The sequence below is a fragment of the Carlito syrichta genome, unplaced genomic scaffold (genome assembly GCF_000164805.1).
Source record: "Carlito syrichta isolate Samal-C Ts95f unplaced genomic scaffold, Tarsius_syrichta-2.0.1 Scaffold302026, whole genome shotgun sequence".
NCBI classification, from domain to species: Eukaryota; Metazoa; Chordata; class Mammalia; order Primates; family Tarsiidae; genus Carlito; species Carlito syrichta.
Genome location: NW_007246122.1, coordinates 328,859 through 351,593, shown reverse-complemented (window position 1 = coordinate 351,593; position 22,735 = coordinate 328,859). Strand labels below are relative to the sequence as shown.

General features: G+C 41.8%; 1 protein-coding gene across 1 annotated transcript in view; it reads left to right on the top strand.

Annotated features, from left to right (window-relative positions):
- The first annotated feature begins 981 nt into the window (after nucleotides 1-981).
- LOC103258203 (LIM zinc-binding domain-containing Nebulette-like) overlaps nucleotides 982-22,735 on the top strand; it is a 193,008-nt gene continuing 171,254 nt past the window's right edge. The window contains exon 1 of the mRNA XM_008055910.2: nucleotides 982-1,074. Coding sequence (XP_008054101.1) covers nucleotides 1,019-1,074 — 56 coding nt within the window. The 5' untranslated portion in view covers nucleotides 982-1,018. The remainder of the gene's footprint in view (nucleotides 1,075-22,735) is intronic.

Sequence of the window (22,735 nt, the reverse complement as noted above, 5' to 3'; positions counted from 1 at the left end):
GCGGCCCCGGGGGGGGACTTCGGCGAGCCGCGCCCCCTCCATCTCTCCTGGTGCCCCGCGCCCCCCGCCCTGCAGATCCGCCCGCAATCTCCCCCCTACTCCGCCCCAGCACCTTCCGTGACGGCGGCGAGGGGGAGAAGCAAAGAGTAATTAATATGTCATGGTGGGGGGGCGATGCCGCATTGCTAAGAATAATCCCCGTCGGAGAGCCCCGGCTCAGCCAGGCGAGCTGGACCCACGGGTGTCTAATCCTCCTGGGTTGGGGGATTCCGGGGGAAGTGGCTCTCACCCGGTTCCTCCAGCTCTGCCCCCTGCCCTTCCCGGGCGGAGGTGGAGACGAAAAACAGCCTGGGAGAGAGACCCGGGCGCGATCCCGAGTGACTGACAATTGAAACCAGCCAGAGGCATTCCCGTGAAATTTGCGTCTGATGATACAAATGCCTCGTTAGAGCGAGCTGTCATCCCGACTGTCATCCCGGACAGTGTCCACGTTCCTGAGATTTAGTAGAAGCTGGACAGGGATGGGGGACCAAGGGTACTTACATGGTCCTCCAGCCAGCCCCTAGGCTTGCCTGACTTCTGGTGAGCACTGTTTAGGGAGATCCTACAAACACCGCGTTTAGGTACTATGAACTGGATTCCTTTGGGTTCTGAAGCCACTCCATGGGTCCCCTTTCACCATTAACCCAGCTCAGCATTCATTTCCGGCTGCTCTTAGAATTGCTCTAAGGACAGAGCCTTGGCAGTTCTTCCACCGTACCTCTGTGGTGGTGATTCATTTAAAACTCAATTTTAATAGCTGCCTGCTTTATTTACTTAACCGAAAGTAGGGAAACACGTCCACAGTTCCCTACAGTCATTTTGCTGAAGCACTTTCAAATACAGGGACCGTGTGATGCACGAAAAAGCCTTCCTTCTGTACCCATCCTGGTGAGAGCTGGCATTGTACTGACATTTTTTAAATATTTATTTTTTTCAGTATTGGCATAAAGGATGTTTCCATTGTGAGGTCTGCAAGATGGCTCTCAACATGAACAACTACAAAGGCTATGAAAAGAAGCCCTATTGTAATGCGTAAGTGTTGTCAACATGCTGACCAGGTGTGGCCCAGTCTCAGCACAGGAGAGCCTATGGACCTGCCTGTTCCCAAGAATGGGCTCACTGTGTCACCCAGGTGTGGCAGTAGCCAGTTACCTGTGTGTGCCGCAGACTTCGGGGCCATGGACTTTGTTGAGCATTATTGCATGTCTGCCTTTTTCATGTGTAGGGTAATCTGTGTGCATCTTCAACCGGGTTAGTCTTGGAGGTTCACAGCGTTGCAGAGTTAGGGACGTTTGTAAGAAGCTGCAGAACTTACCCACTGAGAACGTGTGGGCTCTGAAGTGTTTGTCAGGTAGATTTCCATTTTAATCATGTGTCAGTTTCCATTTTAATCATAGGATGTTGCCATATGGCAATTTTATATCTGAACCCAGTTGCTAGGGAAGGGAGTCTAGCACACTTGGTCTTAGCTGGGACCATTGCAGAGATCCTGGGGGCTTAAACAGGGAACCAAAGAATGGAACCATGGGTTTTCCCGGCTGGTTAGTAGTAGGTTCATTGTAGTAGACCTATTGCAGAAGACCAGGTACTTCCAGCTGGTTAGTACTGTAGTAGGTGGGGATTAAAAAAGGTAAGTGCTTTCTTTGTAAGGCTTTTCTGTAGGCATGATTCTAGCCTAGAATAGCAATTAGCTAGCATTTATACAGTGCTTACCATGTGTCGGGCCCTGTTCTAAGCACTTTATGCATACTGACTCATTTCATCTTTATAATGACTCTGAATTATGTATATATAAAATGAGTTAGGGGGCACTATTGTTATTCCCATTTGACAGATAAAGAGATTGAGGCATTGAGAGGGTTAGCCTCAAGAAAGGGCTCAGAACACTACTGCAGGCTGCAGGTGCTTCACCATTGGCCAGTACTTCCAAGCGTCTACCTAGCTATCCTGGGGCATGTGTTCTCTGCTCCTGTGAGCCTCCCTCCACCCCTAGACTGTTTTCGAGTGTGGACTCTTGGCCCTGGTTGTTGAATCTTCTTCCCAGTTCCCCTGTGGGGCCGGCCTGGTCTGGCGATGGTGAGGGACCTCTGGACCCCTGGCCTTTTGGCTGGATTATTGCCAGAGATTCATCCTCTCTAGAGCTTTTGAAGTAGGTTAATTCATACTTCATCACATCCTAGGAGTGTGTTATCATAGACAGTAAATTTTTGGTAAACAAGTGTAATGTGTTCATACCTCTCTGGTGAGGAACTTTAAAAAATTTATCTGTTGAAGAATTTAAAAAATTTGTTTTTCCTTTAGATTCTAGCTTAGTGCTTATAGGTAGAACAGAAACTTTTCAAGAAATAAGAAAATGGGGGCATTGAACAGAATGCAGGACTTTCTTGGACAGTTGAAGTCCACAGATATACCCCAAACTTACTGATGTTTCAACTCTCCTGTACCATGCCTCTCATCGGGATATCATGAAGCAAAAATGAGGTCTTAGTGTCATGGTTTCCTGCTTTCCTTCCAGAGAGCTATAAACGACTGGTTAAAGATCAAAGGCAGGCAGCTTACAGAGAAGGGAAAGGGCCTCCACAACCCATAAACGGGATAATTGTTCTTTGGTTAAAGGAAAGTGAACCGTTCTTCCTGTGACTGTTGCAGCCGGCAGCCTGATTCCATCAAGCTTTATGGGCCACATCAGGATTAAGGATTCTTTACAGCTGCAGGACCTGGAGTTTAACCTGAGTGATAACAATGCCTGTGGATGCCCCTGGGTAGGCCTGAAGGGGTTGGGAGGGATAGAGGAGAGAGAAGAGAAGAAGGTCAGAGTAACAAGTACAACAATAGATAGAGACTTGGATGAGGGAGAAAAAATGCTTAAAAAAAAGACAGGAAAAGATGTAACTGAAGTGGGCTCGTTGATTACATTGGGCCACTTGAAAATTCAGTGCCTTATGCTTCGTTTAAATTCAGTCTAATTAAAAAAGAATCTGAGATTCTACAGCAAGTGGGGGGTGAGTCAGGAAGGGCTAGTTTGTACCTTGATTTAAAGTGACTAGTGCCCAGAAATGGTGAAATTTGAATTCAAAGACAGAAAGAGTCTGTTCATAAATAGTCTTATTTTTAATCCCTGGAATATCTACATCAGATGTTTCCAGATTTTCTCTTTAAAATTTCTCATATGATTCTAACACTTTATTATTAATTTTAAGTGGAATCTTTAGAGTAGCACCTTTGGTTTTTTTGCTTAATATGAAATCTGGTATTCCACTTAATTGAGTAGATAAAGAGAGGAATTCATTCATAGTGGGTAAATGAGTAGAAACAGTTGATGTTTTGCATTTGTGTGATTTAGCTTGAATTTCATCTCATAGCTTGATATGACATGAGCCTGGCAAAGTTTTGGGTTCTGTCTTCCATGAGGGTTCCAGGCTTGAAGGCCCCCGTTGTCATCAGCCCTTCTTTTCTTTCTTTGTTCTTTTTGAGTTGGAGTCTCTCTCTGTCACCCAGGCTGGAGTGTGGTGGTGTACTCATGGCCACTGCAGCCTTGACCTGTTGGGTTCAGGTGACCCTTCCACCTCAGCCTTCCAAGTAGCTAGAACTATAGGCACGCATCACCATGCCTGGCTAATTTTTCTTGATTTATTGTAGAGATGAGGTCTCGCCAAATTGCCCAGGCTGGTCTCGAACCCACGGGTTAGGCAATCCTCTCACCCCGACCTCCCAAAGGTCAGCCCTTATTTTCTAAGGGTACGATATGTGTTGCTGTGTAAACCAGCTGGTCAGTGTGGATTGCCTTCTGGGGATACTGCCGCATCTGCTGTGATTCAGGCGGTTATGTCAATCAGCTGTTCCCTGTGCTTGTGGCCAGAGGGCTGCCATCACTTCTCTGGGTCGATGGTGGAAAATTGATTCTCTAATGTATACTGCTACCAGAAAATGAAAGACTTGCTGTTCATGTAAAGCAGTATTTTGTCTGTACCTAGTTTGGTTCAGGAGTCAATATACATATATGCTTAAATGAAAATGACTGTTCCTCTTTCCTCCTTCACTTGTTATTGTGAAGATTTTCATATATTCAAAATGACTGAAAGAATAATACAGTGAACATCTGTATACCCGCCACTGAGATTCAGCTATTATCAACATTTTGTCATATTGGCTTCATATTTTTATCTGTCGAATTGTAGGTCCAGAAATTTTTGTCACTGTTGGGTCATATGTCAGTTTCATATATCAAACCAGTTTCATAGATCATGACATTTCATCCCTATAAATTACATTATGCATGCACTAAGAATAAGGACGTTTTCTTAAAGAATCAGAGTAATTGACCTCAGAAAATTAACAAAATTTTGTGATAGCACCTAATATCCTATCTAGGTTTATATTTTCCTCATTTTCCTAAGAATGTCAGTTATAGCTGTTTTTTCTTAAACCAGGATCTAATCAAGGTTCCTGCTTTACATTTAGCTGATGTGAAAATGACAATTTGTTTTGGTTATTAGAGATTCAATATAAACTATTCAGTTTCTGTTATTTCTGTTGATTTATACAACCTCTTGGAGTTTTCAGGAGGAGAACCTAAGTAGCATTTACTGTGAAAATAGCATGCATAATTAAATTAAGAAACTTTAAAATACATATTAAGTATATGCTTAAAAATTTGCAAGTGTGAACATAGACATTTAGAGTTATTTTAAGAAAACATAGAAGCTTCTTATTTTAATTGCTACCTGAGGGCATTTTTTAATGGCATGAAGTAGTGAGTACTTCTTGAGCTTAAATATGTTGCTTGTTTATATTCTCATGTGTTTAGAGAAGAAACAAATATTCTGTTTGATTTCATGCAAAGGAGAACATGTATAAAATATAATTTACATGATATTTAAATTTTGATCTTTTGATAGAACGATCAAAGTATAGTACACACTAGATGTAAGATTGGGCATAATACACATCTCGTTCCTAACGCAGCAGTGCACACTATTAAAATATTTAAAAACAAACCGGTCTACTTGAGTACGTGCCATGTTTTCATAAGCCTTTATGTTTCATAAGCAGGCAATGGATTCTTTAGCACATTCAGGATTTTTTTCATTGTGGAATTTGCAAAGAAATGAGGACGAGGCAAAATTCTTATTGCTAAGAGGTACTGAGAAAATAATACTAGATGATTAGACAAAAACATAGCTCATATTTCCATGTGAAATTATATGCCAAGTTAAACATTTTGCTACCCAACAAACCACACAAAGGGTGTAACAACCCTAAGGCTATTTGTCAAATACATTATTTAATTTGTTGTGTGTAAAAGTTGAAATTGTATTTGCTGTGTGTGTGTAGCATATACATCAGTTCTTAAAATATTCTGAGTGATATTACCATTTAGAAGCAGAGTGCCAATGAACGGCCAACTAATGCGCGGTCACCAGACATCAAGTTATAGTAGGTCTGGGGAGGGACCAAGCAATGATGCAGTAGTTTAACATGACCCTGCCATTGATTTTCCCAGATCATCACTTTGGCAGGTATTTTTTTCCGGCTGAAATGTCTGTCCTGATCTACCCACATTTCATTTATTCTGTATCTATGTCAAGTGCATCTTTAACTATGGGGCTAAAAGAACATCCTTGTGAAATATGTTTAGTTATCCTCCCAAATTATGTTTAGTTATCCTTCCAGATTCCCTCTCCATCAAAGAGTTTTGCTTAACATAATTTCAGAAGACTTAAAAAAATAAAACAGCAGGTGCCGAGCGTTGCGTTTACTTTCTCTCTGCCTGTGTTAGCATTTGCTCTTGTGAATATTTATTGGCTATCTACTGCCTGAAAGATGGTGGGCTGGGTGCTATTCACGGGAACCACACAGAGTGGTCAGTGCTGTTCTGCCAGCCTGTCTTGAGGGTGATTATCCAGGCCACCGCTCTGCTGCCTCTCACTTACCATTTCTCTGTTGGTCACTACTTGTTAGTGCCTTTTCAAAGGGTAACCTGAGCACACAGAAGGAAATTAAATTTGAACCTGAGAGTTTTCCCATCGTCTATTTCCCTTATGTCTGTTTGGGCCTCCCAAATTTGGTTCTAGAACACTCCAAGGACTGGAGTTATCTCAAGGGGATTTATGCAACTCCTGCTGTTTCGTAAGCTTTGGTTACTGAAAAACCTGTTATGAAGTGCAGTCTGTTATCGAAGCAGGACAGAGGTGGCATGGAATCCATCAAGTCCTGCCGAGGAAGTCTCTGGATCATCAAGCCTCAGTTTCTTTATCTGTAAAATGGGAATAGTGAAAGTGTGTGAGGATTAATGAGATGTTGCATGAAAATGTTCTAGCCTAGTTCCTGAAAGAGCAGAACTTCAGTAAGCAGCATTGCTCTTCTTTCCTCAGTAGTACTTTTTTGAGGGGTAAAGCAAAATGGAGATGAGAAAGAGAAAGTAAGGCCGGGCTCGGTGGCTCAGCCTGTAATCCCGCGCCTTTGGGAGGCTGAGGTGAGTGGATTGCCTGAGCCCGCGGGTTCGGGACCCGCCTGGGCAGTGAGACCTCATCTCTACTGTAAATCAAAAAATCAGCCGGGCGTGGTAGCGCATGCCTGTAATTCCAGCTACTCGGAAGGCTGAGGCGGAAGGATCACCGGAGCCCAGCAGGTTGAGGCTGCGGTGGCCGGGAGCGGCCACTGCACTCTAGTCTGGGCGACCGAGTGAGACTCCAACTCAAAAAAAAAAAAAAAAGAGAAAGTATATCAGTAAACAGCAGGCAGTCACACCTATTAAAAGGTTTCTACCAGTGTTTTTCACATTGTGGGTCACTACCCATTAGAGGCTTGTAAACATAATTTAAAGATTAATAAAAGAGAATGAGAGAAAACATCAGAGTGCATTTAAGTAGTAAAAAGAGGATTGTTCTGGCAAATGCTTTTTTTTCCCCAGCGGCATGGGTACATGTATGTACTGGATCATGATGCAGACAATATTTTTATTGGAAGTGGTGATCGAAAAGTTTGAGTAACAGGTAGTTTAGTTCCAATTTCTTAATGCCCTATACATCAGAAAGCATTGAAAGTTGCCTGTAAGTACAACACCATGCAGGAAACTCATAAATTACAGCAGCCTCTCACACTCTTCTGTTTGTGCCAACAACAGCCAACCCCACCTTTCCCACATTTCCCTGGGGTCCAGTCCAACACCCTTGTCCCATAGGTCTCAGTTCAGCAGTCAGACCCTGCACCATCCTATGCAGGAACCATGAGCTTACCTGTCTGTGTCTCCTTACAGGGAACTCTTGTTCACCTGCATATCCCCTAAGTTTCTCAGTGGTGTTAGCCATCTCAGTGACTGTGAGGATTATGCTAGCATCTCATTGTATTCTCTGCACTGATCCCCGACCCAAGTCAAGATGAAGTCTAGGCTCGTTTCTTTGGGGAGTCAGACCGAGATTGTACTTTTCAGAGAAACTAGGTTAGGATGAGGCTTTGAGGAAACTGAACAGTGGTCTGGTGTCCAGGGTTTACTAAGTCTGAATACTAAAGGATAAAGTATCCCACTGATGGGATAGACTCATGTCTTTTGATCCAAAGTGAAATGTGGTAGAATTTACTTTATTTCTTAGAGGGTTGGTTTCAAACTTTGACATCTTTCTAAAAGCATTCCTTATGGAGTCTCATTAATTTCCTTCTGGGCTTATTCGTAATCTGTACAATGGGGAATTAATTCCTAATGGTTATAAACCTTAGCCCATCAAATGACATCCAAAAACACAAATGTTAGTCCACTCCCTTATTTATAATAATAAGTTAAAAGTTGTCTTATATTTCTCCCTTAAAGACAGGAGAAAATGTCACATTGTTAAAAGTGGCAGTTTCTACGAAAGGCTATTGTGGTATGTAAGAGTTCTAGTTAGTGTCAGTTATAATATGTCTTGCCTGACTTTTTAGCTACATACCTCACAGAAAATATTAGACCTCTGCTCTTTGACATAGAAACCTGATATAAGAGGATGACAGTTTTTTGGGGGGTTATAACTGGATAATTGAAAGCAAGGGAAGGACCTACTTTGAGCCAAATAAAAAGGTTCCAGTGTATATGTGAAATGATCTAATCCTCGGTTACCTTATTGAACCATTGACAATATTGAATGCATTCTAGCCTCATTCAAAATCATTATAGGGGACTGTATTTACAGATCGTGCTCCGAGTTCTGTCCCATTTGGAAATGTTTTCAGAAGGTGCCTTTGATATGTAGGTTCTGCCTCTTTGTGACTATGAATTTATTATGGAATGATGTCAGATTAGAAAATGTTTTGAAATGAGGCATAGCAAATATCTCCTAAATCGTGGTGAAATGCAAGGTTAATGCAAGACAGAGATGTGTGGGCTTGAAGGTATATTGATTATGTGTCAAGGGCCTGTGTAAGGGTACATTTTGGTATGTCTTCTTTAAATGTTTTCAGATGAGTGCTTTACAAAGTGGTTCCTAGGACTGTCAGAGAGAAAGAGAGATACAGACGTAGCCACGCATGATACCCTTATCCTCAAAGGCATTAAGCCCCTTCAAAGTCTCTAGAGGAAGGAGGAGTTGAATTTATTTTCCTTTCTTTTTTGGTTCCATAGTTAGTGTTACTAAGAAGACACAGGCTTTTAGCCATAGGAGAAGTGGGGTCTAGAATCATATTTATGAGCTGAGTGCCCAGATCATTTCATGGACTAAGTAAAAAGGATTATTATTGATTCTTCCATGCTCAGGTTTGCCGCTAATGAATCAAACAGTTCTCCAGGCCTCTCTAGTCAAGCCCAGACGTGGGCACAGACATGGCCATGAAAACAGAGAGTTGTGAGAAGGACTAGGTTTAAGTGGCAATGGTTGTTTCTTCCAGCCCTGGAAATACAGTATTAATTTTATTTATAGTTAGTTGTGCATTTTTCTCAGTGGAGTCCTTGAGGGAGCTGCTTTGTGTTTGACTTCTGTTTACTTTTTCACACTCTGTTGACTCATTTCCACTGGATTCTAGGAGGAGCCAGAAGAAAACCAGTTTGACGTGTGCATTCTTGAATAGCATTTGATCAATAACTAGGCTGGTTGTCTGTTGTACTTCTGCTTCAGCTCAGCAGTCTAAAAAGCCATTTAGACAAAAATCTTTGATTAGTTCCCTGATGCTCATTATCCAACAAAGACAGGTGCAAACCTACTACATAGGACCTGGAGAAACAGGGGTTATGGATCAGGGATGCGGAGGGGGAGTTAGGCGGCTGCCTGTCAGTATTGAACTTGGTCTTCAAATATGACATCATTATCCATTAATTGATCCAGAGTGTGAATTCCACCAAATTCAACCAGGACACAGAAGTGGCAAGAACATTGTGGTCAAGGCAACATCAATGCAGAAGGAGGTACTGTGTAAGCAGATACATTTTTTCCTTTCTAAAGTTTGTACCCCCGCAGGTTCGAGACCTCGTCTCTACAATAAATAAAAAAATTAGCTGGGTGTGGTAGTACGTGCCTGTAGTTCCTGCTACTTGGAAGGCTGAGGTGGAAGGATCACCGGAGCCCAGCAGTTCAATGCTCGGTTGACCATGAGTGTACCACTGCACTCCAGCCTGGGTGAAGGAATGAGACTCCGACTCCCAAAAAAAAAAAAAAGTTTGTATAAATGTAAGGGGTGTAAGTGCAGTATTGTTATGTGGCTATGTATTAATGTAACCATCACCTGAATAGTATACATTGTACCTGTTAAGTGATTTCTCACCCCTCACCCTTCCTCCCACTCTCCTACACTTCTAAGTCTCTAGTGTCTATGATTTCACTCTCTATGTCCATGTGTCCACATTATAAACTCCTCTGAAAAGTGAGAACATGTGGCATTTGCCTTTCTGGGTCTGAGTTGTTTCACTTAAAATAAAGGCCTCTAGTTCCATCCATGTTGCTGCAAAAGAAACAATTTCATTTTTTATGGCTGAATAGTATTCCCTTGTGTGTGTGTGTTTTCATTTACACATTCATGTTTTCTGTGTCCCATCAGCAGATGTAGTTTTGGTGGCTTGTTAGCTTAGGTAACCGGTCGTGTCCTCTCCAGCCACTCTCCCCACTCTCCCCAGGCTCCTGAGCCCCATTCATCTCTTGCTACCACAGTTGTTTTTTGAAAACATGGTTCTGATCTTACTACTCCTTTGTAGAAACACCTTTGATGGCTCCCCATTACCTACAGAAAAAAAGATAAAAAAAAAGGTTTCTGACAGACATTCAGGGCCTTTCACAACTTACCTTCCTCTGCCTACTCCATTTGTCCTCCTCCTCTCCAGCCACACTGGACTGCTGGCTCTGAAGCGTTCATCAAGCATCAAATTGCTTAACTTAAGCCTCAGTGTACTCACCTTTAAGATGGATGCAATATTAGACTCTACCTCATAGGATTAAGGGTTCAGTGGAATATCCAAATAATAAGCTTATCAGAATTTCAGGCACATAATAAAGAGTTAATAGAAGTTAGATATATTTATATTTTTCATCTTTATTAATTAAAGATTAAAGCCGGTGATTTAGCCCTTTACTCATGCTGTTCTTATGCCTTCCTGCATAAACGTGACTTGTATTTAAGGCTGTGACTACCTTTGTGAAGGTATTCTGAGTCTCTGTCAATTACTAGACTCTTTCTTGGTTCATCCCTTGTAGTTTTTTTACCCTAGTTTTATCAATTGTCAAAAAGCCTGCCTTGTACTATGGTTGTGTTTGTCTCCCCATTTGTGGTGGTTTCCTGTCGTGATTGGACCATAGAAGGTCTTAGGTTGGGGTTGGAGATGGATCGGGAGTAGGAGAGGTAAAGTCAGCTGTAAGAGCTTCGTATATTACAGGGACTATTCTGATAAGTGTTTAAGGACTTGAAAATGAGTATTCTAATACTGCAATGCAGTTCTGATGCTAACTATCCCGAGTTAGCATCAACTCCACGAGTTAAGGGCACAGACCCCAATGAGACCACCCTCACTTCGAGTCCAGAAGGTCCCAGGCCCCATACGCTTCTGACCAACTGGCTGTAACTTCAAGAGTTCCCATAGACCCTTAAGATTGAATAATTAGCTGGAACAATTTACAGATCTCAGGATAGTGCCGTTCTTAAGATTGTTTTATCGTAAAAGATACAAATCAGGACCAGTCAAATGAGGAGACACACAGAACAAAGTGTGAGAGGGTCCTGGACATGAAGCTTCTCTGTCATTGCTCCGTGGGATCAGGGTGTGTTACTTTCCTGGCACATAGATGTGACCATCAACCAGGAATCTCCTCCAAGCTTTGGTGTCCAGAGTTTTTATTGGGGTTTTATTATGTAGATGTGATTGATTGACTCATTGTTGAATCTCCAGTGCCCCTCTTTTCCCTGGAGGAAGTCAACTGGTATCATCCAACTCAAAGCCCTAACAATTTAATCCCATGGTTAGTTTCTCTGGAGTGGTCAGCCCCTATTCTGAGCCACCTTGATAGCATACACTCAGGTATGGTCCAAAGGGCACATGAATGATAAAGACACCCCAATTATTTGGGAGGTTTCAAGTATTTAGAATATCCCTCTAGGAACCAGGGACAAGAACCAGTCAAATTCCTTTTTTAAATTTAATTGGAGTCTCATTTTATCACCCAGGCTGAGTGCATTGGCATGATCATGGCTCACTGCAGCCTTGACCTCCTGGGCTCAGGTGATCTTTCCAAAGCCTCAGCCTCCCCAAGTAGCAGGGACCACAGGCATGCACCACCACACCCAGATAATTTAAAAAATGTTAAAATAGAGACGCGATCTTGCTACGTGGCCCAGGCTTGTCTTGAATTCCTGGGCTCAAGCAGTTCTCTTGCCTCAGCCTCTGGGATTACTAGTGTGAGCCACTATGTTCGGCCCACATTCTTTATCATACAACAGATGTGCTTCACACTGTCCCCATCAAACGTACTACATGAACTCTCAATACAGTGCTTCTCTTTCACATCATGAACCTTTCTATCCATTATGGCAGGAATGATGATCCAAAATCCATCTTCTCACTTTGGTCAGTCAATGGAAGTGGGCAAGGCACATAAACAGTTTGCTGCCTTTGAACAGGTGGTGAGTAGGAGCACTTGGTCACGGAAGGACCCTCAACATAACTCTCTAGATTTTTTTTTAAGACAAGATGTCGCTCTGTTCCCCAGGCTAGACTGCAGTGGCATGATCATGGCTCACTACAGCCTCAAACTTCTGGGTTCAAGCCTCTAATCATGCCCAGTTAATTTTTTTTTTTTTTTTTTTTTAAGAAAGATGGGCTATTGCTATGTTGTCCAGGCTGGTCTCGAACTTGAACTCCTAGCCTCAAGTGATCCTCCTGCCTCAGCCTCCCAAAGTGCTGGAATTACAGGCATGAGCCACCACACCTGACACAGTTTTTATAAATAAATGAGTCTTTCCTTTTAGCAAATTACATTCTTGAGGGCAAGAATGGCCCTAATTGCCTTTGTCAGCTCTAGCACCTGCTGTGTGCTCAGAAACTGTCCCCTTGGTAAGTTGCCCAGCTGGCTTTGTTGGGGACATGGTGAGCCCTTTTGGCTATTTGAGTGATACCGCTCAGTCTTGTTTCAGCCATGTCCAACCAAGAGAGCCAACTCAAGGAGAAGGAATAGATCTGTCTCTCCATAAGAATCCGTGTGGTGATCCCAGCTGAGGCTGGCCATGCTGAGACTAATAATGTACATGAAGAGTAGCAAACACTTCCTCTGTTTAGGTAAAATATTGAAATTTATAGCCAGATGACTGGTCATTGGCATGCAGTGGAACAAAGGATGACAAGAATAATGTCTACCAAGGTGGTTTCTAGAAACCACTTTGTTACAACTCTGTTTTTCGTAGTGTTAGGATGAATCCCATGTGTTAGACATTAGACCGTGTACACATTCACTTGCATATCATGTATTTTTTTTTTTCTGGAAATAAGTTTGATTTTTTTATTTTCTGAAACTGAATGTAATCAGGGATTACTGGTCAATCCCTGGTGAATGAAAGGTCTTTACGGGTTCTTGTGGAAGGATTTTCTTTTCTCATGTGATTTTCTTCAGCGTTCTTTCTTTTCTCCCACATTTCCAGAACCTTAAAAATAACTCAGTGGGATCTGTGCTTCTCTCCTCCCCAACCCTCCCCACCCCATCTCTCTGTTTCTGTCTAAAGTCTTTTCTGTCGCCAGTGACGTAGTTCTCTGATTTCCTTCACATTAAGGGAAATTCTATTTAAAAATTTCTAGATGCTTAAGGCACATAATAATTAAGGGTTATTCCTGTCAGGAATAGAAACACCATATTAGAGCATTTCTTCCTCAGAGGCTACTAAAGAAGGAATATCCTGTTTAGAGGGTTTGCCTCTGTGGTCTTTTTTTAAAATGGTGGTTATGTAATGTCAGGTTTAATTGGCCAGGAGCCAGGAAGCTGGTTTATTTGTGTGCCTCTTGTGTCTTGTGTACCTGGGGCTGAGTGGCTGGTGAAAGTACCTAAGATTTGTTCGTGGGGGCTGCTGCCCAGGAGGTCTGGCGGATGTTGGAGGAAAAACACTTCACTTTTGCTTTCTATAGTGATTCGTATATATCAGGAACTGAGTACACACATGTTGATCGACTTTAAAAGTACATTTACTCTGAATGGAAGACAGCAGTCCTTTATCTGACAGCAAGCCTCCCAAGTCTGGCTTCTTTCTCTGGTATATACTGGTGGGTCGGGAGAGGTTGCTATCCAGGATTTAAAAATTCATTCCCTAGCAGGAGAAAACAGGTGTTAACATAAAAGAAAAACCTGCGTGGAGGAAGGATCAAGTAATTCTCAGAAGAGACCATCCGGGGAATGTTTATGGTCTCACCCATCTGTCCCCATGCATAGACACTAAAGACGGTACATAAGATCTGGAAGTATTGCCAACGTGGCATGGGGACAGGCTAATTATTAAATTGTGACAGTGGAGAGACTTGCTACGCTAAAAAAGAGTCATGCCTAGCAGGTGAATCCACGAATAGAAAGAGAAACTTGAAGGTGGGAGGTGATGGAGAACATTTGAGTTAGAATGAATTGGAGGGGCACCAGAGGTGGCCCTGCTGCAGGGCAGACCACATGCCGCTTGCCCAGATTGGAAATGTCACAGAGGCTCTTGTAACCTGTTACTTTGGCACAAAGGTAAGAAGCGGTGGTGAAGGAGGTCTTTCATGGGATATCTGCTGGTAGTTTAAGAGAGAATATCAGTGGATTTTTTGCTTTGCTTTTGTTTACAGTTTCACTGCTTTCAAGCTATGCTGGACTTAATTTGGAAAACAAGTAAGAATTGGTTGGCAGGGTAGCAGTCATGAGGACTTTGGGACAAGTGTCTGTTGTGTCAAAGTTCCTAAGAGTGAAAGGAATAATACTGGTCACAGCACACCCAGACTTTAGGAAAGTCCATTCACCATGTAGGAGAAGAGGAAGGGGCTACAGTTGTTCCAGAAGTGCTAGGTTCTAGCCTGTTTGTCCAGTGGCTAGGCTAGTCTAATCTTTGACTCACAGCTGGCCTTTAATCAAGATGTGCTGAATAAACAAAAAAAGGAGTAAAAAGGAAGGTGGCACAAGGGAGATAGAGGATTTTGAAAAATAAAGTGCTGATTGGGAAAGTGTTCATTATTCAGAGAGAGAAAGAAGGAATACATCTTAAACAAATAGAAGGAAACAAAGCAACACTGGGCATCCCTCGGGGGCTTTCAGGGCTCAGATGAGCATGGCTTACAGGTTAAAGGTGGGTACCTGAGAGTTCAGAAATAGCACACATAGCCAAGAAGAGAACTAAGAAAGCCACTGCTGAAGTGTGCAGTGGTTTGTGGAAAAGTCTAAAGGCAAAGAAGGGAGTTTCTAAGAGCCCTTATAGTCTAGGAAAAACGATGGACCATGGATTGGGGAAGATATTGTGATCATCAACAATGACAAAGGAAGAAGCAGTTAGGTGATTCCTATTTAGCTTTTGTCCTTTTAACCAAGAAGAATCGATTTACAACTAGAAAGGGTCCACAAACATCGTTGAGAAATTAAAGTAAAAGTTAGGAGAGCCAAGAGTAAAAAACGTCAGGTTGTTCTCTATTGAGCTAAAAGAAACTTGGATCTCTAGATCCAGAGGAGAGGCTCTTAAGGGACCCGAGGACACCCTGTAGATGTGGGCCTGGAACCAAAACCCTGGAACCATGACCCTTAGCAACAAAAGCAGATGTGGTGGGGGAGTGAAGAGAATAGGCTCTGGGCTCAGGTTTGTTTCCTTTACCTTGCTTTGCCTCAGTTTCCTCACCTGTAAAATGGCGATGTTCTGCAAAATGACTTCATCTGCAAAGTGAACTTGTGTGTCTCAGTTGCTGGTAATAATTGTACTTACTACCTCTTCTGGTTACCACAAGGAATAAATAAAATAAGCTAGGTAAACAGTTGACATGTTAGCTTAGATTTACTGTTGCCTATTCTTTTTGAGAAATTGTGAGCTAAAAAAGGAAGTTTTAGGGATGGGAAAACATTCCAAGTTTTAGAAAGGAGAGAGAAGAGATAGATTGTAGAAATAATAACCTAATTCATGTGACATTAATTTCTGGCAAAATTCTCATTTTGGGTAGAGAGATGGTTTCTGAGAACTTCAAAATAAAAAGTTATCATAGGTTCTATAATAATTTACTAGGCTTGCTGTAACAAAGCACCACAAACTGGGTGGCTTAAATAATAGACATTTATTGTAAGTTCTGGAGGCTAGAAGTCTAAAATTGAGGTGTCTGCAGGGTAGGGGTTTTTCTGGGGGCTGTGAGGAAAAGAATCTGTTCTAGGCTGCTGTTCTTGGCATGTCAATGCTGTCTTCTTTCTGTGTCTTCACGGTGTCCAACCTTTGTGTGTGTTTGTGTCCTAATATTCTTATTTTATAAGGACACTAATGACATAGAAGTAAGGCTCAGCCGGACACGGTGGCTCAAGCCTGTAATTCCAACATTTTGGGAGACCAAGGTGAGAGAATTGCTTGAGCCCATGAGTTCAAGAACAGCCTGGGCAACTTGGTGAGACCTCATCTCTACAATAAATCAAAAAATTAACTGGGTGTGGTATTGTGCGCCTGTAGTGCCGGCGACTTGGAAGACTGAGGCGGAAGGATTGCCTGAGCCTGGCTCAGCTGGTTGACACTGGGGTGGCTGTGAGTGTGCCACTGCACTCCAACTTGGGTGATGGAGTGAGATCCCAACTCAAAAAAAAAAAAAAAAAAAAAGAAGTAAAGTCCACACTAATGGCCTCATTTTTACTTGATCACCTCTGTAAAGACCCCATCTCCAAATAAGGTCACATTCTGAGGTCTTTGGGGTTAGGACTTCAACATATGTTTTGGGGGGTGGTGGTGGTTACAATTCAACCCCTAACAGGTTCACTGAGAAAAAGTCAAGCAAAGTAAAATTAACTTTTTTTTTTGATGGCATAGAAAAAGAAAATATATTCACAGTGAACTTGGAATTTTTAAAAAAGTATTCAATGCTGTTAACTTTTTGTATATCATTTTATACTTCAATAAAGCTTAAAGAAAAGGTTACAGTTTAAACAAGTGAAAGAGGAATAGAGACTTTCTCTGATTTGCAAGTTGGCCAGTCTGTTTCTTCATTTGATACATATATTTTCATTACCTCACTATTATTTTTAAGGTGTAATAACCTTTTTCTCTTCCACTGAGGACCTTTACTGTGTTACATTATGTGCATTGTAGGCTGTAAAACAATTAGGAGACTGTTTTCTGATAGATTATCCCTGCTGATAGGAGAATGGTACCAAAATATTTATAGGAAAATGAATTTCCTTTTCAAATGGCAAAAGTATGGCTTAAAATTTCATAGAAAATGACACAGTTCTTCCAACTTTATTTTTAAAAAGAAGGGGGCATCTCATGACTGTGACCTTGGCTCTAGTTCAATGTAGAGATTCTAGCGTGGAGATTTATAATTTTAATATTCCTACAATTTAGGAGTATTTATTTTAATTTCAAAATTTAATTGTTAATTTTCTCATGAAACTTTCTCAGCTTCACTTTCTTAAAACTTCTTTTATTATTTTATTAAGTAAGGAAGAATTTTATCTGTGTCTCAAGAGTTAGCTTAAATAGACTCACTTTTGTAACATTGGCATTTTTAATGTATAAGTAATGGTCTCTTAAAAGGAGCATGGCAGCAGTGTAGGTGTATCCTGTGATAAGAATTGGGTTGGTCTTGGTTTGTTTTCAGTGGCCATGCTCCCTGGCTGGCCCATTCTCCCAGGTGAACCTTATTACCTGATAGAAATCTTATCCACTAATTGAGTGAATGTGTATTTTGAAAAACAGCATTCCTCTTTCACGCTTGCCCCTGACTTTGAAAACAAATCCCAAAAACATTCCTCCCTTTTCCTCCTCATAATCAGATCTTAGCTTTCAGTGCCTCCCAAATACTGTTGATGTTTCTATCTTGAATTAATTTTTTGATAACTCTTTGTACATTTGTACAAGAGTACATTTGTACTTTTTAGCCCTGTGCTGACAACCACCTCAAAAGCATGCCAAATGGAAAGCTCTCTGGATTTTTAAAGAAATGGCAAAGCTACTTCTCCCAAATTACATGAGTATAGTTCCTCTTCACCCCTACCTGCAGTAAGTGAATGCCTCTAGATGATTCTTTTTTTGTGGATTCTACTGATTGTTTTTTTATTTTTCTATTTTTACCACTTGAGAGGTCAGAAATTCAGCACTCGTGGTGTGCTAGACATTTTAAACTTTTCTAGAGCTTGTTGTTCTGAAATTTGGGGTCTGGGCACCACTGGAAACGGTAGAGCTGTTCCCCAGTGGCTTTTGGAGGGTAGCACAGATAGGTGGTTAGGGGCCAACTTCTCCTATTGGGGTCTCTGTCCTCATCATGCAGTGAGGATTAGTCTCTGCAGAGGGTTGATTGTGAAGAGGAAAAGAGAGAATAAATGTTTATAAAGAACAGGGCACACAGGGGTTCAAGGTTACAGTAAGCTATGATTGCACCCCTGCACTCCAGCCTGGGTGACAGAGCTAGACCTTGTCTCAAAAAAAAAAAAAAAGAAAGAAAAAAAGAAAAAAAAGAACTGGTCACAGTCCTCAATAAATGGGAGCATGAATGACCATGTGACACTGCTTTTCCAAAGTATCCCCTTTGCCCAGTCGCTTTTCTTTCTGGAACCAAACAATGCTTTACCTATTTCTCTGTTCTAGTCTTTTCAAGTGTGGTCATTGTTTGAGCCTTAGCAATGCAGTGATTACTTGGGATTTGAATGTGAATTTTAAAATTGAAGTGTTTATAGGCATGGTACTCAGGACTTCAGAAGTACTCATGCATATCTTTTAAATTGAAACACATTTTCAAATTATTTTAGACTTTGTGTAAGATTTGGATTTTAAGTAAGAGTTTAAGAAGAAATTTTTTTTTCTGCCTGTTAGTCTTAAACTTCAGCTTATTATATTTTTAAGTGTGTACTCATGGGGAATACATGAGAGGGACTCTTGGCTGTGAAGATTTAGTTTATGATGTTGTTAATTGGGGAAAATGTACATCCATTGTCTCTTTAACATTTTGAATAGTGTGGCGAGTTTGTGCTGTTGTTTTGAAGAGTTGTGCTTTTTCTATGTTCTTTTTCACACTGTGGGTTTCTGAACACACAGGCACTATTAGGCCCATGAATTTGAAGACAGGAAAATTTAATGCTACAGTTCTCTTATGTTGTGGCTGTCTTTAAAATTTGACTTTAGTGTTTACTTTAAAGAAAATTTATTCTCTGTATGGAATTAACAAAATGAAGAGTTCTCTTTTGAACTGGAGAATTTTTTTCTTCATCATAAGCCAAATTTTAGTAAACAGTTTTTCAAAAACACTGAAGAAGGTATTTTTGAGAAACGTATTTTTGAAAAACATCTGTCATGTGATGTTTATTATGAGCTTTTCTGTTTTGCCTATTCTATTTTATGTGACCTTATTACATTTTGCATTGTTTTTAACAAATAAAATGCAGTCCTGCATCTTACTTTTAAGATGTAAAGACTTACATCTTATCTCTGTACGTGCTTTTATTTTAGGAACTTAATTTATATTACAATAGCCATTTTAACCTTATTGTATGGTAGAGTCATTGAGTCCAAACTTTGGACCGGGCACGGTGGCTCAAGCCTGTAATCCCAGCACTTTGGGAAGGAGGAGGAGCAAAGTCACAGTGCAAAGGACTGTGAATTCGGGAACTGGAGGAACTTGTGGCAACTTTTTTTTCTTATTTCTTTTCAACTTGTGGCAATTAAAACACTTGATAGGTTGGGCACAGTGGCTCACACCTGTAATTCCAGTACTTTGGGAGGAGGAGGTGAGAGAATTGCCTGAGCTCAGGGATTTGAGACCAGCCTGGGCAACTTGCTGAGACCTCGTCTCTACAGTAAATCAAAAAATTAGCCGAACATGGTGGCACATGCTTGTAGTTCCAGCTATTTGGAAGGCTGAGGCAGAAGAATCACCTGAGCCCAGCAGGTCGAGGCTGTGGTGACCATGAGCGTGTCACTGCACTCCATCCTGAGAGACAGAGTGAGACCCTGACTCAAAAAAAGAAAAAGAGTCCAAACTTTGAAGTCAGACTTACTTCCATTTGAGCTGTGGTCTCACATGGGAAGTCACTTCATCTCCAATCTCAGTTTCCTTGACTTTGAAACAGTGTTAACAATAGCACCTACTGCCTAGAATTGTTAAGAGGCTTATATGAGATAGTGCATATGAAGTGCCTGACCTGTAAATATTACCTATTTTCATTATTACAGCACATTTATGAGCTAGAAGGCCCATGGTGTGAGGTAAGCAATTTGGGTCTAGCAGACAGGAGTTCTGGGATTCTAGGGCACAGAAAATCCACAAAGGCTGGCAAGCGAGGTCAAAACTAAGGAGACCAAGACTTTGGTTCTAAGTACATACGATGGTATTGGTTTTCTTTTGAGTTATTGTATTATCCATGTTGCTGCAAACAGGGAAGTTGATGCAGAGTTATTTTTTTTAAGGTCACTTTTCACTTTAGGAGAATAAATAAGGGAAATAATGCGGTCACTGGATTTCTGGACTAGAGCTTGACCTGTTGGTCTTTCTTCTCTCTCCAAACAGGAAGTTAAATTACTGTTCTGAGATTCTTGAGATCAGAGTGGAGTTTGTGCCTGGAACCAAGCGTAACGTTATTTGATGTACAACTGGACAGGCTAGTTAAGAGTCTGGATGAAATTATGTCTTCTTCCTGTTTCCTTTTGGCCTTTTGCCCTGGATTTATGTTGGATGTTTGTCAGTGGTGGACACTTTTGTCCTTGTAGCTGTGATGTGAGGAATGGTCAAGGGTCATTGTGTGACATTGGAAAACAGAGGTGGGGAGCTGGTTGGGTGCCAGTAGAATTCTTGGGACTAATGGATTTTATTTTATTTATTTTATTTTATTTTATTTTTTTGAGTTGAAGTCTCACTCTGTCGCCCAGACTAGAGTGCAGTGGCCGCTCCCGGCCACCGCAGCCTCGACCCGCTAGGGTCCGGTGATCCTTCCGCCTCAGCTTTCCGAGTAGCCGGAATTACAGGCATGCCCGTACCACATACACCACGCCCGGCTGATTTTTTTTTGATTTATTGTAGAGATGAGGTCTCGCTGCCCAGGCGGGTCTCGAACCCGCGGGCTCAGGCAATCCACTTACCGCAGCCTCCCAAAGGCGCGGGATTACAGGCTGAGCCACCGAGCCCAGCTGGCTGATGGATTTTAAATATTACGCCACAGTCACTGTCCTTGGGGTCCCAGCTATGAGATTAGTCCAGGACCCTTTTGGGGGAGAGATGTGGCTGGGCAGGTGAACTTGAAAGAGAATCTGTAGATTATATGCGTTGAAACCCCAGATTCCTTGGAAGCTGCCTGGGAGAGAAGTAAAATCAGGCTTGACTTTGCCAGCATTCCTAGCAGGTCCAGGGAGGTTGGCCTCCTCTGTCCCATTTCAGGCAGGAATTCAGTCATTCCTTCATTCATTCAGTGATGGAATTAGTTTATTCATTTACATCATATCAATTGAGCATCTACAATGACCCAGGCACTGTACTAAGCACTAGGAATATAGCAGCAGACAAAGCAGATGAAAATTCCTGCCTTAGGCTGGGCTCGGTGGCTCAGCCTGTAATCCCAGCGCTTTGGGAGGCCGAGGTGAATGGATTGCCTGAGCCCGCGCATTCGAGACCACATCTCTACAGTAAATCAAAAAATTAGCTGGGCGTGGTAGTGTGTGCCTGTAGTTCCAGCTACTTGGAAGGCGGAGGCGGAAGGATCCCTGGAGCCCAGCAGGCCAGGCTGCGGTGGTCGGGAACGGCCACTGCACTCCAGTCTGGGCGACAGAGTGAGACTCCAACGCAAAAAAAAAAAAAGAAAAAAAGAAAATTCCTGCCTTTGTGGAGTTTCTTGGTGAGAAGAAAAGGAAAAAACCCCAACAAAACAATAAGTAATATATTAGGAAGTGATCCATTTTCTAGAGAAAAATCAAGCAGGGAAGAGAGATACGTGTCAGTGGGTTGGGGGTGGAAGGGTCCTCGCAAGGCATGTTTGCCATCACAGGGATTGTGGAGTTGGGTCACCCTGAGTGAGGGCGGAGCTGCCGGGTTGTTGAGCAGAGGAGTTACACGATGTGTGACTTAGGTTTTTAACAGGATCATTTTGGCTGCTGTGAAAATAAATCACTAATGGGCCAAAAAAGGGCTCTGTGTGTGTGTGTGTGTGTGTGTGTGTGTGTGTGTGTGTGTGTGTATGTTCACGCATGTGTGTGTGCGCACTAGAGGGACAGTCTCATGCTTGGTGTAATGCTATCCTCTTGAACGTATACAAGAATGTGTATTGTCATAAAAATGAACCAAGAGTTATCACTGTCATGAAGCCTTGGTCCTTGAGGGAATTCTGTCCCTGTAAGTTGCTAGGACATGAAGGTCCGAGGAAAGGAATGTCTGTCATCATCAGCGACAAAGTCACTACTTTTGACTTAAGCCGGGTGAATTACATGGTGTATGTTGTTTTATGTGCAAAAATATATCTTTTATTTCCTGAATATAATTTTGGCCCAGGTTGTTTTAGAGGGAACTTGGAAAAATCCTGTAGAATGATTGAGTCTTGCTCATTTCCCAAAAGACGACCCCAGTTCCTTTCCTTTTCCTCCCTCATTCCATCCTTCCCTTCACTGCCCTTCAGCAATGATCAGGGTCAGGAGATTGCCCTAACAGACCATATATTTCTGAGTGATGGTCATTAATTTTCCTTGGTTTGGCTGAGGAAACATTCCTGTCACCTCTTCTGAACATAGAACACCACGTTGGTGTGAATGAGTTTTGACAACGGAACCTTGTTCTGCAGCCAGCCTCGAAGAAGTTGGCGAAATTCCACTTCCTATTAATTTTCTTGTACAATTCGAACACCTAGGAAAACATTTGAAGAAAGTTTTCATTTTGTGGGCTAGTAATAAATGGCATAAGGTAGTCTGCCAATCTGTTGGCTTCAGTAGAGAAGGTGTGCAGAGAATGATTACTGCGAAGGTTAATTAGGGGCACAGAAGGACTCTGTCTTTTAAACTTTGGAAAACATGGAAATTGATTTACATAGATAATTATTCTAACGTTTTCACATCTCATTTTTATATTTGCCAAATATCCCCACAAGTTTCTTTT